This window comes from Myotis myotis, unplaced genomic scaffold (assembly GCF_014108235.1).
Source record: "Myotis myotis isolate mMyoMyo1 unplaced genomic scaffold, mMyoMyo1.p scaffold_m19_p_3, whole genome shotgun sequence".
Taxonomy (NCBI): Eukaryota; Metazoa; Chordata; class Mammalia; order Chiroptera; family Vespertilionidae; genus Myotis; species Myotis myotis.
In genome coordinates this window covers 211,407,087-211,425,041 of record NW_023416335.1, presented here as the reverse complement: position 1 = coordinate 211,425,041, position 17,955 = coordinate 211,407,087, and the positions used below count along the sequence as shown (strand labels likewise).

Sequence of the window (17,955 nt, the reverse complement as noted above, 5' to 3'; positions counted from 1 at the left end):
GGAGGGAGGAGGGAGGGTTTCTGCCTGTCAGTTCGTATACTTCCGCACCGTTAACCTCTCAGACAGCAGGAAAGCAGCGGCCGTGCGAGCACGTTAGCAAGGTGCTGAAATAACCAACGCATTCGCACACAATCCACACGCAAACCGGGCGCTCGCTTCCCACGCAGGCCCGCTGCCCGCGAGGACGGTCCGTGAGGAGGGAGGTCTGGGAGGAGCCCGGGCACAGATGGCATGGCGGGGGATTTTCTTTGTTTTGCTTATCTGCCGTCTCAGACTTCCCGACAAGGAACCTGAATTACTTTTTTAATTAGAAAAGCAAATGAGAAGCTAGCGAGAGCGGAGTGAATGCAATCAGCCGGCTTCAGCGGATCAGCTGCGCGAGGAGCCGGAGCCAGGCTCGCGGCTCCAGACTCCGGCCGCTAATCCCGGGAAATGGTATTTTGTCTTGACGCCCGCCGACTGCTGGGAACTCATCCCACGGTGCTATTCGCGTTCTGAGGGGGGGGGGGAGGGGAGGCTTGACCAATTCAGAGGCGAGGGATGCTGCCCCCTCACAGCCTAAAGCCCCCGTGTTCTACGCTGCGTGCTGACATCAAGGAGGCCAGTCCAGAGGTGTCACTCAGCCGCCCGCGGGAGAGGACGCACGTGGGGTCTGCACTGTGTGCAGCGGAGCGGTGAGTGCCCGTTGCCTGTTTGCAAGATGAGTCCTCTCCCTACCGGCGTCCACGCTGCCTTATCGGATACAAAACCCTGCAGATGTCACACGCATCACTAACACGAGGCATCAAACGTGAAAAGAGCCCTGGCCCGTGGCTCAGTGTTTAGAGCAACAGCCCAGGCACCGAAGGGTCTTGGGTTCAATTCCCAGTAAAGAGCAGGCACCTGGGTTGCAGGTTCGACCCCAGGCCCCGGCCAGGGCGTGTGCAGGAGGCGACCAATCAACGTGTCTCTCCCACATCAACATTTCTTTCTCTGTATCTCTCCCTCTCCCTTCCACTATCTCTAAAAAAACCAATGGAAAACTACCCTCGGGTGAGGATTAACAACAACATTATATATATATATGCTGTCGAGCCCTCCCACCCAGAACACGGCTTGGGTCAGTATTAAAAAATGTTTGCAGGGGTCACCAGCCCTGCCTCTGCTGGGACTTTCGCCTCCGGAACTGGGAGAGACTAGATGTCTATTGTCTAAAGCAGCGGTCGCCAACTTTTCCAACCTCAAGGACCACCGGTTGGCGACCGCTGGTCTAAGCCACTCAGTTTGTGAGCTTTGCTCTGACAGCCCCAGGAAAGAAAGGTGGAGGGTCTGAGACGGCGGGGGTGGCTGGGCTGGAGCTGCAGGGGGGCGTTCCTGCCAGACGAGCGCGATGGCACCTGGTTTGCTCACGGGGCCCCCGGGATGGGAGCCCTCCCACCCAGAGCACACTCACCTGGGTCTCCAGTTCTGTCACCTCCAAATTCAGCTTGTTCAGGTGCTTGTTCACGAAGGTGATGAGAGACTGTAGAGGCAAAGGGACAGGGGCTGAGACCAGCTCCCCCCCCCCCCCAAGGCAAAGGGACAGGGGTAGAGAGGCCAGCTCCCCCCGAGACAAAGGGACAGGGCCTGAGACCAGCTCCCGCCCGGGGTCGATGGGACGCGTCCAGCCCTGGCTTTGGGAAACACCTCCCGAATCGCCTCTATTTACTGAAATAAAAAGCTGGTGTTTAGAACGAAATGTTCTTACAATAACCCCTGGTTTTAATGAGACTGCGCCCCAAACTCTCCCGGCTGAAGAAGGAACCGCATCCCTGATCACCGAGCCACGTGCACGCGCCCACCCAGGTCCCACAGGACCCTGGCAGGGAGGTCACTGAACTTTTAAATGTGCCCTGGGCGCCACCTGGACCATGAAAGATGGAAAGCAGGCTGCCTGGGCCGCAGCCTCCCAGTTTCAGTAAACAGGTCCGCGGGCGTGGTCCCGGGAGGCGGGCGTTTGTACACCTGTCACCTGTGAACTTCCTCAGCCTTGACACCCAGCTTTCCTGGAACTCAATCCCGCCCCCGCCCACCCTACCCCTGGACGCGAGGTCCTTTCCACATTCCTTCTGCTCGGTTTTACGGAGCAGCCACCACATGCCACCCTCTGCTGGGTGCTGGGGACACGGGCCAGCAGGCCAGAGCCCACCCCGGAGACCTGTGACATGATCCTCCATGCACACACCCAGCGACGGGGACGGAGAAATCGAGAGACACGGCCAAGGAGGGGAAGGAGACGGGAGGCTGGTGAGGGGCTCACGGGAGAGGCGGGTGCCTCCCGCCCTGGAGGTGGGGGCACAGAGGGGCTTTGCGCTGGGCCGGGGGGTGGGGGTTGGGGGCGTTCAGGAGGGGAGGGGTGGGCAGAGCAGCCCGGCCACAAAGATGAGTGCGAACCTTTGGGACCTTCAGGCCGCAGCCGGATGTGGGTGGATGGGACAGAGTAGGAGGGGTGACTGGAAAGACCTGGACGGGGGGCAGGGTCCCCTGCAGTTAAGTCTGGGGTACAGGGAACCCCTCACAGCAGCTCAGCGTGGGGGCTGGAAGCGGGAAGCTGTCGGGCGATGGAAGGACTTTGTCTTGTTCGGTGCTAAGCAGCCAGTGCCCAAGATGTCCTCTCGCAGGACGAGTTAGGACCATTTCTCCCGGAAGACGGAAGCTAAGCTTACCTAGGCCGCCGCCGGTCAGCGCTACCTACTGACCGAGTGCCGCGTGCCGGACCCTGGCCGGACATGGGCACACTTTACCCTCACGGCACCCCTGCAAGGTGGCGGCTGCCTCTGTCCTACACAACAGATGGGGAAACTGAGGCAGGGCACACAATCTGGCTCAGCTCACACAGCGGATGAGTGGGGAGCCAGATTTAAATCGTCCACCGAACCAGCCCTGGCAGGGCCCTGGGGCCAGGTGTGGCCAGCGCGGGGGCGGGGCACTACTCAGAGGCCCGAGGTCTGTCCCTCATGACGCAAGGATGGCAAGAAGGCTCCACCCCGGAGGGCCAGCGGGATGACCCGCGGCCTTCTGCAAAGCGTGTCCCAGAACTACCTGCGGCTCCCACTGCCCCACCTGGACCAGCACCTTCCAAAGGCGGTTCCACAGGGTGTGATGTGTCCGACCCCAAATACATAGATCATACATCTCACTGCTGACAAACAAGCTTGTCAAGCTCTCTCGGAGAATTCCAGGCATGGCAGCATCGTAAAGGCTCTGACAAGTCCTGCACTAAGAAAGCGGTTTGGGCCTGGCCAGGTGGCTCAGTTAGCTGGAGCATCGTCTCGTGAACCGAAAGACTGCAGCTAGATTCCCAGTCAGGCCACATGCCTGGTTATGGGTTCGATCACCAGTGGGGGTGCATATGGAGGGTTGCTGATCAATGCTTCTCCCTCTCTCTCTCCCCCTCCCCACTCTCTCAAACCAATAAAGCACATTTAAAACAAAAAAGAAAGAACCGTGTTTGGGGAAACTGTCCTAGACAAAGCTCTCTCCTGAGTCACTGGCAGACATCACGGCCCAGACTCGACGGGGCGGCAGGAAGCCGTGCGCAGCGAGACGTCCGCAGGGTCAGGTGAGCACGAGCCGTGGGCGAGACGCCATTCCTCCTGGGAGAACAGGCCTTCCTGGAAGAGAGCCCCCGCCCCCGAATTCCCCAGCCCCGACTCCAGAGCCTCGGGCTTGAGCAGGTTTTCCATCCACGGCGGGGCTGATGGGGAGGCCGGTCCTTTGCGCTCCTGTCTGAGGGGAGGTGGCCACAGCCACGCGTGGCACCTCTGGACCAAGGCCTCCCGCATATGGAGCCGGCTGGTGCCGGGAGCCGGTCCATCCTTGCTGTTTCAAGGGACCTGGCATATATGGCATACTGTTCTTAATATTTTTGCTCACCTTCTTGGCACTATGTGTTTTAACCAGGTCTCCTCTCTGAGAAAGGTTATTTCCCCAGGTAGGGATTTTCCCCTGAAGTTAGGGAGGGAATAAAACCTCTTAACTAAGTGCCAGGCAGGTAATTAATCACTTTAACTATGAACAATCATGCTTAAGCTACATAATCTTTACTCCCTGGAATGGAGATAAGAAACGCCCTAACCTTTGGAATAGAGATTGATAGGATTGGAATCAACTGGTATAAATACAGATGTAACAAGACAGAAAAAGACAGAACTTAGAAGACAGAACTTAGAAGACAGAACCAAGAGAGACAGAACCTAGGCACAGAACCTACACAGAACGTTCTCTAGAGACAGAAGAACTTGGCTGGAGAGAACATGGCAAAAGATCCTGGACAGAAACTGGCCTCAGAACCTAGATACAGAACCTAGTGAGAGAACATGGCAAAAGATCCTGGACTGAACCTGACTACAGAAATTGGCAAGAGAACCTGACTAGAACCTGGTGACTGAACCTGGCTGGAGAACCTGGACAGAACCTGGCTGGAGAACCTAGCGAAGGAACATGGCTACAGAACCTGGCTGGAGAACCTGGAGAACCTAGCAAGAGAATATGGACACAGAACCTAGCTGGAGATCCAGACCAGAACTTGGCTGGAGATCCTGGCTAGGCTGCTGATCAACTGAACGCTGTCTCCGTGTCCTTCCTTCTTCGCCGACTCCGTCCACACCTTTGGGGACCCCTGGACCTGCTGGGGTTGGACCCCGGCAGGCTGGGACACAGCTTCGCGGGAGTGAGGCCAGCCAGAGCCGGTGGCTGACACGCGTGCAAACATTTCCCACGGAGAGGAAGCCCCGATGGGAGGGAGAGCACCGCCACGCGGGCCTGGGCGGGGAACGCCCCCCGCACACGCGGGCAGGAGAGCGGGAAGGTGCCCAGGGGCGGAGACACTGAGCTCAGAGCCACTAACTCTATGCCTGTCACCACGTTTTAATCATAATCCCACTCCCACCCGTGTGGCACATGTGCTGAGACTTCACACACGTCCCCACCTTCTCCCCGGCCCGGAGGCCGCGGCGGACTCACCTTCTTCACCAGGGTGAGCTTGTCCGGCGCGTGGTCGAACAGGGTGTCGAAGGCGTCCCGCTCTGGGGGGACACGGGGAGAGGGTTAGGCCAGCGGTCGGCAAACTGCGGCCCCTTGAGTGTGGCTCTTCCACAAAATGCCACGTGCGGGTGCACACGTACAGTGCGACTGAAACTTTGTGGCCACACTCAAGGGGCCAAAGAGCCGCAAGTGGCTCGCGAGCCGCAGTTTGCCGACCACTGGTTTAGGGCACCGCCTGCTGCTCCGGCCCCCGCCCCCCGTCCCAGGAAGAGGCGGCGCCGCCTCCGGACAGGAGCGTCACGCCTGCCTGGACTGCAGAGCAGGCTCCAGCGGGGAGAGCGCCCCGAGGGTCCTGCAACCAGCGTCCACCTTCCAACATGACACCCCGCAGCATGGACACCCGCCCCTCACACCAGGACGGAGGTGTCCTGTTCCCACGCTCCCTATGGGTCCGCCGGACACCCCTCTCCGCTGGCCGTGGCCGCCCCACACAAGCCCCATCGCCTTCACCTGGCGCAGCTACGGCCTCGGGCTTGGCAGGCCTCCCCCCCTGACTCCGAGCCCTCGGGTCCCCATCAAGCGGAGACGCTCTTTAAAGTGCACATCGGGCCATTTCTTGGGTCCTCCCCATCCCCGTGCAGACCAAACGTCACCAACAGCTTCTCATCGCCCTTACAATAAACATCATTCTCCCTCCTGTGGGCTGGGGACTCAAAGGGCTCAGCGTCTCTCTCACACACACACACACACTCACACACACACTCACACACACACTCACACACTCTCACACACACACTCTCACAATACACTCACACTCACACTCACACATTCACACACTCTCACACACATTCACACACACACATTCACACTCACACACACATACTCTCTCACACATACTCTCACACACACACTCACATACTCTCACTCACACACACACAGACTCACACACTCACACATACACACACACACGCACACACACATACACACACACTCAGACACACACATACACTCACACACACACTCACACACACACACATACACAGTCTCACACACACACTCACATACTCTCACACACACACTCGCACACACACACTCGCGCACACACATACACACATACACACACACATACACACACATACTCTCACACACACACATACACACACACATACACACACACACACACTCACACACACATACTCACACACACTCTCACACACACACATACTCACACACACACATACTCTCACACACACACACACATACTCTCACACACACACACATACTCTCACACACACACATACTCACACACACACACACTCACACACACACACACACACACACACACACACACACACACACACACACACTCTCACACACACACACTCACTCACACACACTCACTCTCACACACACACACACTCACACACACACACACACACACTCTCACACACACACATACTCCTCACACACACACACATACACACACACACACTCACTCTCACACACACACACTCTCACACACACACACACTCACTCTCACACACACACACACACATACACTCTCACACAGTCTCACACACGCGCGTGCGCGCGCGCACCCTCCCTGACTTCACTCCTCCAACCAGCTCCCAGGCTCCCACTGTCACCTGCTCACCACAGGCCTGTGCACCTGCTGCTCGCCTGCCTCCCTTCCTGCAGGTGCTCTCGGCCATCACCTCCTCCGGGGCCTTCCATGGCGTGGAGAGAGCAGCCCCTGCCCGTCCCTCCTCTCACCCTGGCGCGTTCTCATGCCCTGACCCCCGCTTGGGGTTTTATCTGTCTGCTCCGCATGGTCGGCTGGACCGCCAGGTCCTCGAGGGCTGGCCCGCGATGCCGCTTGTTCCCTGCACGCTCTCCGGCCACCGGGCAACAGGACGGGGCAGGACAGAGCCCGGGACCGCTGGACCCCGGCGGGAGGGCTGGGGCCGCCAGGGCGGATGCAGGGCCATGGGGAGCCGCGGCTGGGGCAGGGGGGCATCTGGAAGGGCCTGGGGCTCCCGACTTCCGGCCTGAAGGAGCCCGTCCCCACGGTTCCTGAGGTCAGTAGGGCCAGGGCTTCGGCCCAAACCCAGGCCCTGGTGTGGAGCTCTGGGGCTGCAAGCCCAGCCAGTGGGGCGGGTGGGACGTCTCCTCTGCCAGCCTGGGGGTGGCCGGAGCCCGGAGCCAGGCCGGCTCAGGGGTGCTCCTGGACTGTGCGGCCTGAGGGGCGGGAGGGGGAGGGCAGGGGCAACGAGAGAGAAGGCAGGTCTGGCCCAGGGAGCTGCAGGGCCAGGGCTCCTGGAGGACGCACCCCGGCCCCGCTCCACCCCCTGCCCCCACCTGGCCCTGAAAGGAAGGTGCTCGGTGCTCAGAACCCCAGGGCAGGGGCGCCCAGGGGCAGGGGGCAGGGGCAGCTCCCAGCCCAGGGAGTCTCTTGGCTTTAGGGGGAAGGGAGGAAGGTGAGAGGCAAAGACGAAGGGAGAGAAGGAAGGCGTGTGTGATGTGTGCACACGTGAACGTGGGGACTGCCGTGTGCGTATGTTGGGGGGGCGGGGGGCACGACCATGAGGCCCAGCCCGCAGAAGCCTTCCTGCGCAGCGAGCTGTGGTTACAATCGTCTAAGTCAGACTGCATCCCTGAGCGGCCGGGGAGCTGATCTTCCGGAAGCAGAGCACAAATTCCAGGGCAGCCTGAGAAGCCCCCCGCGGAGCAGTGACGTCAGCGGGTATATTTAGCTGGGCCACCGCTGGGCTCCCGAGGCGGGCGGGCAAGGGGCATCGTGTCCCCGCGTCCCCGTGCCGCAGGCCTGGCTGCACTCGCGCCTGGCCCTGGCGGTGCACACAGACCCCGGTCCGTCCCCGTGGCCCGACTTCAAGGCCAGACGCCAGGCAGGTGGCTCCTGGCACAGCGGGAGCGAAGCCTGGCCCGGACAGGCAGTGCCCGCAGGCTCGCACTCGGCCCGTCACAGCTCGTCCTGCGCAGCCCACACCTCCCTGGTCTGGGGACAGTCAGGGAAGTAAGCAGGGAGCAGCCCTCCCTGGGGAGGGGCACAGGCGGGGGCGGCAGAGGGTAAACCGAGGCACAGGAAGAGGCCACCGCGACGAGCGGGCCAGTGTCCGCCCCGTTCCGCCTTCGTCGGCTGGTTTGGTCCAGACGAAGTTGTTTTCGTTGTTTTTGGTTTTTGTTTGTTTGTTTGTTTTGCTTTTTAAACTGGAAGATTTACCCACGACTCTGAAGTCCTGGCTGCTCTTAAGGGACCGGGAGCTGGGGCAACATTACCAGTGGCGTCACCAGCCGCCCGTGACATGGAGTGTGGACTCGACACTGTGCCCCAGACCCCACCACGCCCCACCGCCCCCAGCAGAGGCCCACGGGCAGCTGCCGGTTTCACTGTCCCAGCCACTTCCTCTTTCATGCTGTCAGCCTGGTCCCTGGAGGCATCCAAGGTCAAGGCCCAAGGACATGGGGGCTGGGTCTACAGGTGGGGAGCCCAGGGTGGGGGGCACCAGGAGGGGTGTGAACACAGCTCTCCTGGCAGAGGGGGGATGTGACGGGGAGGGGTCCGGAGGGGGGGAGGAAAGCTCCCTTCTCCCCCACTCACGGGAAGGGGTTCTGGGAAGAAGCCCGGTAGGGGGAGGGGCGCCTTGGAGACAGGCAGGCAGCAAACCGGTTGCCATGGAGACCAGGCTGCAGCTCCCCAACTCCCCTGGGGAGAGAAGGGCCTCCCCTGCCACCTCAGCAGAAGAGGGATGAGTTCAGGAGCTGGGGGTGGGGCAGAGTGGACCCCCCCCCACCCCCCACCCCACCCCCGCTCCGAGTGCTTATGTGAGAAACTGAGGCAGAGAGCACGCTTCTTGGGAAGCCGGGGGGCGGGAGGACCTCGGCCACAGGGGTCTGCCGGATGTTCCGGAAGCTCCTGGGCGATGCGGGCGAGGGAGCCTGGCTCCCGCCCACAGGACGCTGACCGTCCAGGCAGCCACGTGCGGACGGAGAGCGGGAGGGCTGGGGTCCCTACACCGCCTGGCACCCCGTGTCTGCCCACGTGGCCGGGCCCCGGGTGAGTAGCACTGACATGGGGAGCAGAGCCGTGAGTAAAGGCGGGGGGGGGGGCAGAGGGTGGCCACTCGGACAGGGGTCAGGAGGGCCCCAGATGAGCGGTCTGAGGGAGAGGGAGGAGCTGAGCGAGGAGCCCTGGGGGAGGGAGAGGGAGAGCCTCCAGGCCAGGGCTCTGAGAGCTGAGGGAGAGCGCGCTGGGGCGCAGAGAGGGAGCCCGTGGGCCAGGCCGGGGAGCGAGGAGGCCAGAGGAGGGGAGGGGATGGCCGAGGCCCTTAAAGGCACTGCGGAGACCGTGCCTTTGTCTTAAAACAAGGCAGGGGGTGAGGCGAAGAGTGAGGGGGCAAGGGGTGCGTGAGGAAGCCAGCCCCGTGGCAGCACAGAGAACAAGCAGAGGCATGAGTGGGGCCGAAGGTGCCCCCGGAGACGGGCCCCGCAGCCTGCTCCGCCGAGGCTGCCGCCTGGGTAACCAGGAGACCCACGTGCGTCAGCGCCGCCACCGGGGACGAGCTAATTGCCTGCCACCCACTAATGGCCTGTTTGCCTCGCACACGCGCGCGGGAGCCTGCGGAGGAAGGAGGCCAAGCCGGCCGCGTCCCGGCCCCCACACGCCCTCCCCGCGCTCCCCGCACAGGGCATCCCGAGCCCCTCTGTCCCCCGAGGGGGCCGCCCAGCCCCGAGTCCCCCGCCTCCAGCCAGGCCCGTCCCTGACGGAAGTGACAACAGAAAACCACAGGCCACAGCGCACAAGGCCCCGAGGTCCCGCTTGGCACCTCTGGGCCTCCGCCACCCACGGCCCGGCCCCCCCTGCAGGAAGGACAGGGGGGCCACGGGAGGGTGCCCTGCGCCCCGGGCGGGCCTCCACCCCAGCACAGGGCAGGGCCGGGCTGCCCACGCGGCCGTCTACTCGGGTGGCCCCCGCGGGCCCCCGGGGCTGCACTGCCCACAGCTGTCAGCGCCCTCAGCAGCTGACTCTGCACCCACCTTTTTAATTATTAATAAAAACACCAGGAGGCCTGCCCTGCTGCTCAGAACACAGCGGGGACTGGACGTCCCGCCCGTCTCACGGCCGAGGGGAGAGCTCAGGACCCCTGGCTGCTGCCTTTCCTTAAGCCCAGGCCTTGGCGGATGGACAGCCCTGTTCCCACACGAGCAGGGATGTGCCTTCGGTGCCCACAGGAACCCGAGGCTACAAGCTGGGGGGGGGGGGGAGGCAAGCCAGGGGACGGTCCCCCAGCTCCGGGCCAGGTCCCAAGTCGCAAGTAGGAGTTTCCATTTGGGCCCACTCTTCCTTCTAACAGCCGCGCTCCCCACCTGCTCGCCGGAGAACACGGCATCGGAGTCCATGCTCCCCCCAAAGCAGCGAGCCCACCTCCGGTGCCTCTGGTTTACCCGCTGCCCCGCGCTGCCCCTTTACCCGCCATCCCTCGCCGAGGGGAAGATGGGGTCGTGGGGCAGAAACAGGGCGGGGAGCAGCACAGCAAACTCGCAGGAATCACGGCCCCACGGGAAGAGGGGGCTGCCCAGGAGGCACACACTCATCATCTCGCGGAATCTGCTCAGCAGCCGCCGACGAACCCATTTCACAGGCGGGGACCAGAGAGGGCAAGGAGCAGGCCGGGGGGCGACCAGCGGGGCCCGGAGCCCAGGCTGCCGACCCCAAGGAAGCCGCTGCGCTGGAGGTTTTAGGGTGAACAACTAGGAGTTCACCCCACAAAGACAGTCTCTGGCTAACGGTGCTCCATAGTGGACCACATCCCGCCCTCCCCTCGTCCTGGTTCCCGCTCCGTCCCAGTCCCTGTGGTAAGAGCGTGTGTGCCCAGACACCCCCGTCCTCCTGCCACCAGGCCTCCTCACCCCTGGCCGCTCCCAGCGCCCAGAGGCCACCACAGCCACCGCGCAGGGCCCGCAGGGCGCCCGGGCTTCCGGGGGTCCAGGACTCCCCGTGACTGCGTGAACCTGGGGCTTCCCGGGACAGCCCAGCGCCCTGCGGCCCAGACCCCCACCCGCACCCGGCCCTGGGTTACTTACCAAACCGGCCCATCATCTGCCTGCAAAACAGAAACAGAGAGAGAGACGTCAGAGAGACACGAACGAGGGGCCGCTCGCCGCAGCGAGGGCCTGCTGGAGGCGACGGGCTGAGGCAGAATCCGGCGGGAATGCCCACCGACGGCTCTTTATAAAACGCGACCACATGTGGACGAACCCTGTCCCGCAGGAAATCATCTCTGTCTAAACCGCCCCTACCATTAGGGGAGGGTAAATCCTGGGAGTGGCCCACGGGGAGCACATGCCAGCAGCTCGGCCCTCCGGGCAGCCCTGGACGGCCAGCTTTACACCCGAACAGCTGGCCCGAGAGCCCGTTTCCTGAGGAAACGCGACGCCCTTTCAGGGAACCCCGGGACTAAGGGTCCCCAGGAACCCGGGCCAGGCCGGAACCACAAAGGGTGGACGCCGCTTCGCCTGGACGATTTCTGGAGCACAAATGCACAGACCCTTCCCGTGTGCACACCTTCCTGACAGGCAGGCGATCTTTACTTCGTCCCCAAGTCCCCTAGACCCTCTGCCTCCACCTCGCTTATCAGCTATTTTCTTGAGCACCTACGGCACGCGGGCCGCGCAGGCAGACATGAACACCCCTGGCCCCGTGCTCGTGGCGCTGGTGGTGACAGAGGGTGAGCCCGAATTCCCACCTACAGTGTGACAGACAGGAGAGGCTGTGGGAACTACAGGAAGGCGGTCACTCCCGCTTGCAAACAGGGAGGGCTCCCTGTAGGAGGCGGCTGCAGAGCCGGCCCTAGAGAGGAATGGGAAGGGTGCTGAGGCTGGACGGGAGGGGAGGACACCTTAAGAAACAGAAGGCTCTCTCCTCAGACAGAGCCAGTGTGGACGGATAAATTAACTGGGACCGGGGGTCCCCGAGCACCCGAACGCCCACTGCCTCCCTCGCCACATTCTGGAGGCCCGTCTTCTAACACGAGGGGTGAAGAGCCCGCGGGCTTTGGGGAGTCACATCAAATGCTTTAGCACGCCCGCTCTACGGAAGTCCAATGTTTGAAATTTCCCTTCATCTTTTCCTTCCTTCTGAGAGATTTTGAACATGATCAACTGTATTTTATTTATTATTGTCTGTCTCGTTCCACAAGAGATTTCAGGCGGCCTGTGCGAGTCCTAACACCTACGCCATACGTTTCCGTTAATCTTCTATTTGGGAAGAAATAATAGATCTGGAACCCCTCGTTCAGATACCAAACTAAACTGCCACCGTGCCCTCACTGGAAGGGAAGAAAAGGGAAGGGGAGGGGAGGGGAGGGGAGGGGAGGGGAGGGGAGGGGAGGGAGGGGAGGGGAGGGGAGGGGAGGGGAGGGGAGGGCTGAAGAACGTGTGTGGAGGTGAGGCCAGGCAGATGCCTGCGTGAAGATGTCACCGCCACGGGGAGGGACGTGGCTGGCAGTTCCCCAGCTGCAGCCGGGCCACTTACTCGGTGGTCGTGGTCAGCTCCTCCGTGACGTGGCTGGAATGCAGCAGGCCTTCCCGCTTCTGAAAACCCCAAAAGAACACGTGAATACTCAGGCGCTTGCGCAGGTGGAGACAAGAGGAGGCGGGTGTGGACGGGGCACCTGAAGCTGTGCAGCTGGCCGGGCCCACGAGGCCACCGTGGGGACCACGAAACAGCAGTCGTGCAGAGCACCCAGGCCCCCAGGCCACGGGCAGAGACCCTATTGGGGGCCAGAAGCTGTCTTCGCCCCCGTCCACACCCGCCCAGGTGCTCCACGTTGCTCCAAGAGCTGGCGGCTTTGGGGGCTCAGGAGAAACCTGGCTCCCATGGGGACCCCTCATGCCACACCCTGCACCGGGAGGTGAGGAGCATGAGGAAGGACAGGACCATGGGAGGCACCCAGGGCAGTAACACACGAACAAGGGCCCCCCCGGAGTCGTGTCCACTCGGAGCCCAGAGTGTGGCCTCTTTTGGAAATAGGGTCCTTGCAGATCCCATCAGCTAAGAGGAGGCCACGGGGGACCCGGTGGGTCTTCAGTGCATACGGCCAGGTCCTGACCAGGGGAGACGGTGGAGATACAGACAGATGGACACAGAGGAGAGAGGCCACATGACAACGAAGCAGAGACCGGATGATGCCCACAAGCCCAGGGACCCCAGGACTGAGCCAGCCGCCAGCCGCCAGGAGGGGGAGGCAGGGGGCTCGCCCCTGGAGCCCTCGGAGGGACCGTGGCCTGCCCACTCCTTCATCGGGACCTCCGGCCTCCTAACTGCAAGGAAATAAATGTCTGTTGTTTTATTTTTTATTTTTTAAAAACATGTTCTTACTGATTTCAGAGACGAAGAGAGGAGGAGAGAGAGAAGCATCAGTGATGAGAGAGAATCAGTGATCGGCTGCCTTCTGCACACCCCACACGGGGGGTTGAGCCTGCAACCGGGCACGTGCCCTGACCGGGAATCGAACGGTGACCTCCTGGTTCATGGGTCCATGCTCAACCACTGAGCCACACCGACCGGGCAGTGTCTGTTGTTTTAAAGCAGCTACTTGGTGGCATTTTGTTAGAGCAGCCCCAGGACCATGACACGTGTGTGACACACTTCTCCTGGCATGTGAGGGCGTGACTGCGGGGAGACGGGGGGGCGGGGCAGGGCTGGGGGGCTGTATGTCACGGGACCTCGGGGTGGAGCTTGGTGGCCAGCTAGCCCACCCCCACCACAAGCCCTCCTGAGCCCCTTTAACAGGCGGGGCGCTCCCTCCCTGCTGGGCAGCCCTGCGGACACCCCTCCAGCCCCAAGCTCCGTGTCCTGCGCTCAGCCTGTGGGGACTGTCCCCTCGCGGCGCTGGCGGCTCTCTCACGGCCCCACCTGACTGATCTGGGGAGAGCCCCTGGGGGACCTGAGCACTGACTCACTTTCTCATCAAATGCACGAGAGGCAGGTACCGGATGCCGGGCCCGAGTACGGACACAGAAGCTGAGTATCTTCCAGGCGTGCAGTGCGACCTCGGTCTCATGGGGAAACCACGGCAGCTCAGAGGCCCCGCTGCTGGGTGGGGGGTACGCCTGGCCTCGTCCTTCCTCCGCCTCAGCCCGCACGGCGGGGCGCGGGGGGACAGGCAGGGGCCTCGGGGAGCTGGGGGGCAGCCCTGAGCTGTGGGCGTCGGGCTGAGGCCTGTGGCCGGCAGCTCCCGGGCCCGCCCCGCCCGACTTTGGCCGCGGCCCCAGGCATCCTCCCCTGACCCGGGCGAGGGGGCGCGCCAGCAGTGCTTGCCCGGGTCAGGAAAACTTTCCGCAAACCCCAGCGGTTCCCTTGGACCAAAGTTCAGGCCTGAAAGGAAATACCCCGATTCCTGGTGCATGGAAATACCCCAATTACTCAGCGCAGGCCCGACAGGAAACACCCCGTTCCTGCGCCCCCGGGGCTGACGTGCGCAGGCCTGGGAACCACGTCCCCGCGTGTCCTCAGGAAGCCTCTCCCGGCGGCCAAGACGGTGGCCGCAGGATGGCCCCTGCGCCCGTCACCACTGCCGACCACAGCTTCCCCCTCAGGAAGCAAACGGGCCCGTGGCAGGCGCCCCCCCTTCCCCCCACCGACGCCGGGGAAGGCTCTCGGCCCGGCCGGGGGCTCAGTCGGTGATGAACGTCGCCAAGGTTGTGGGTTCCATCCGGGTCAGGGCACATACAAGAGTCAACCAATGACAGTGGAACAGCCAGTCAGTGCCTCTCTCTCTCTCTCTTTCCCTCTCTCTCTCTCTCTCTCTCTCTCTCTCTCAAATCAATCCATAAATTTTGTTCTAATTTTTTTTAAGAGAAGGGTGTTCTCCCCTATCAGGTCAGCGCCAAGCCCCCGGGGAAGGGAGGGGTCGCAGCTTTGGGAAACACAGCATCAGCCAGAGCCTCACAGACCAGACCCACGGGCCCTAAACATTTACAAACCAAAGGAGAGTGTGGAGCCGGCATCTCCCATGAAACACACAGCCTGGCTGGTGCTCAGTGGTTAGAGCATCAGCCTGTGGACGGGAAGGTCACAGGTTCGATTCCCGGTCAGGGGCACATACCTGGGTTATGAGTTCAATCCCCACCCCTGTTGGAGTGCATGTGGGAGGCAACCGGTTCATGTCTCTCTCTCTCTCTCTCTCTCTCTCTCTCTCTCTCTCTCTCTCTCCCCCCCCCACTTCCTCCCTTCCACTCTCTAAAAATCAATGGAAAAAAATATCCTCAAAATACCCTCCAGTGAGGATTAAAAAATAATAAAAATAAAATCAATACTCAAGACACCCGGTTCTGAGTGTCACCCCAACACTGGCAGCAGCGGCTGTTCCTGCCGGACCCCAGCGTGCGGGAAGTTCCAGGCACACAGTAGGTGCTTAGCAGCCGCGTACTGGACAAAACTGCAAACACCGAGTCAGGGAGGTCTGGGCCGCACCTGCCGGACCCAGCAGGAGAGGCAGCCGCCGCCCCCAGAAGGACCGGCTCCTGGACCCCAGCAGGAGAGGCAGCCGCCGCCCCCAGAAGGACCAGGTCCTGGACCCCAGCAGGAGAGGCAGCCGCCGCCCCCAGAAGGACCGGCTCCTGGACCCCAGCAGGAGAGGCAGCCGCCGCCCCCAGAAGGACCAGGTCCTGGACGTTTCCCCGAGGGAAGCAGAGGGAGGACCCGAGGGGGCGGCGGGGTGGGGGGAGAGGGAGGAGGGGGTGGCGGCCACAGCGCAGGAGGGGGCGCCCGGCTGGGACCCGCCTCACCCGCCGCCTCATCCCTCTCAGCGAGCAGTAAGCCTCGTGGAGAGGCCGCGTCCCGCAGCGGCTCTGAGAGCAACGAATGTTCTTCTTAAAAATGTGGGAGATCGAGCTCGCGCCCCAGGCCTTCGAATCTGCCTCTTGAAATCAGTGCCATTGTCTCTGCTCCAATCGCTTCTCTCGGAGCCGCCGGGCGAGCGGACATGTTGTCAAGAGGGAGACACGGAAAGTCGGGGCGGAGGGCACGAAGGTGGGGAAATGCAGGAGGAGAAAGCCGGTGCCGGTGCCCTGCGCGGTCCGGCCGCGATACTCACCCGCACGACCACCACCTGCACGGAGACGTGCTCGGGGAGGCGGATCGGCGCCCGGAAGTGCGTGGCCAGCGACACGAGCAGGTGCAGGATGGCCACCAGGTTCTTCCCGTGAATGGCTTGGGGGGAGGGGGAGAGGGGCCGCTTTAGATGGTTATACAGGCACCCACGCCCGTGTCCGAGAGGCAGCATTACCGAGACCTCAGACCAGAGAAAATCCGAGGAAACCCGCAGGCCGCGGGAGAATGGAGGGCGCGCACAGCTCCCGTGGGAGCCTCCTTCTAGTCAGGGGTGGGCAAACTTTTTGACTCGAGGGCCACAATGGATTCTTAAACTGGACCGGAGGGCCGGAACAAAAGCATGGATGGAGTGTTTGTGTGAACTAATATAAATTCAAAGTAAACATCATTACATAAAAGGGTACGGTCTTTTTTTTTTTTAGTTTTATTCATTTCAAACGGGACGGATCCGGGGCCACGGCTGTAGCTCCTGACTGTTTTCTCTCCTGTCGGCCTAAGGTGAGTTGCGTAACCGCTTTGAAAAGCCCGATGCTTCGGATGTTTTAAATGCAGAGCTGGATTCTTCAAGGGAGAGAGCTGGGCGGTGGTGAGATGAAGTGGCGAGAGAGGAAAATTAGCACGGGAGATGGAAAGGATCGCGGAGAGCAGTTACCTGCCACCGCGATGAGCACTATCATCTCTGCAGCCAGCCTCTCCGCCAGGGCAGGTTATTAAGGGCAATGCCACTTTGGGGACGGAAGATGAGACTCCCGCCCGCCAGGTCCCCGTGCCCTCGCCAGCCCTACTCGCTCCTCTCCAGCGTGGGGAGCAGGTGCGGCCACTCTGCACAGGGCCTTACCGTGTACCAGGCACTCGGCGCCCCATCCGCGAGGGCAGCTGGGCTCTGTCCTAGGTCTCCATGCCAAGAAACCAGGGACAAGTCTCACCGCAGCCCCAGGGAGAGCCCCCAGGCCTCATCCTACTGCCCTGCCCTGCCCCGCCCTGAGGGGGGTGGGGAAGGAAGCCAGGACAAGAACGTCTGGCCCCTGGCCTGCTTCTTCACCTTTCCCGTCTCTGTCTCGGCCGGAGGAACTGTGAGGTCGCCTATTCCTGATGCCTGCACGCTCTGAGACACAGCCTGGGCTGGCGTGACCCTCCTGGGGACCTGCTCTGGGGGTCAGAGTGAGCTCACCTGGAGGGGGTGCCTTGGGCATCTGGGGGTGGGTCCCCTGCAAGGCCCCCCTAAGCCCCCCCTCCACGGCTTCTGTCTTATAACCTGAACTCCCATCTGTGGGAGCCATGCCAGAGTCGCCGGATAGCCACGGCTAATGAAAGCACGCAGCCTTGCTGATAGTACGCCGGACAGCCCAGGCCACTCTGAGCGTGGGAATCTTAATTAGAACATCCAGAGACTGCATTAAGGGCACAGCAAAGTCACTGCTTGGAAAGAAGCCTCTTTGGTCTAAACCAGCCGTGGGCAAACTACGGCCCGAGGGCCGGATCCAGCCCGTTCGGCTGTTCTATCCGGCCCGCGGAGCCGAAAGAGCGGAGGGTTCTCTTGCTCTCCCCTCCGCTCCTTCACCAGCAGCAGTGTTAACATGGCAACGTCGGGAAACACGGCCGCAGCTCCTTCTTCTGAGTCCAGTTTAAGAACCCATTGTGGCCCTCGAGTCAAAAAGTTTGCCCACCCCTGGTCTAAACAGTAGCATACACACTCACCAGCCAGTGTGCTGGGGGGAGGCTGGGGGCGGCGAGCAAGGCTGGAGAGGCCCCTGAGGCTGCAGCTCCAAGGGAGAGCACAGGGGCCACTGCTGTGGGAGGGGGCGGGGCCAGGGCAG

General features: G+C 62.0%; 1 protein-coding gene across 3 annotated transcripts in view; it reads right to left on the bottom strand.

Moving 5' to 3' along the window:
• Positions 1-17,955, bottom strand: part of PARVB (parvin beta) — an 85,504-nt gene that overhangs the window by 6,272 nt on the left and 61,277 nt on the right. For all 3 annotated transcript variants that reach the window (XM_036298799.1, XM_036298797.1, XM_036298798.1), the window contains exons 6-10: positions 16,122-16,237; positions 12,557-12,615; positions 11,107-11,126; positions 4,984-5,045; positions 1,433-1,501 (exon numbers count right to left, since the gene is read on the bottom strand). In XM_036298799.1, coding sequence (XP_036154692.1) covers positions 1,433-1,501; positions 4,984-5,045; positions 11,107-11,126; positions 12,557-12,615; positions 16,122-16,237 — 326 coding nt within the window. The remainder of the gene's footprint in view (positions 1-1,432; positions 1,502-4,983; positions 5,046-11,106; positions 11,127-12,556; positions 12,616-16,121; positions 16,238-17,955) is intronic.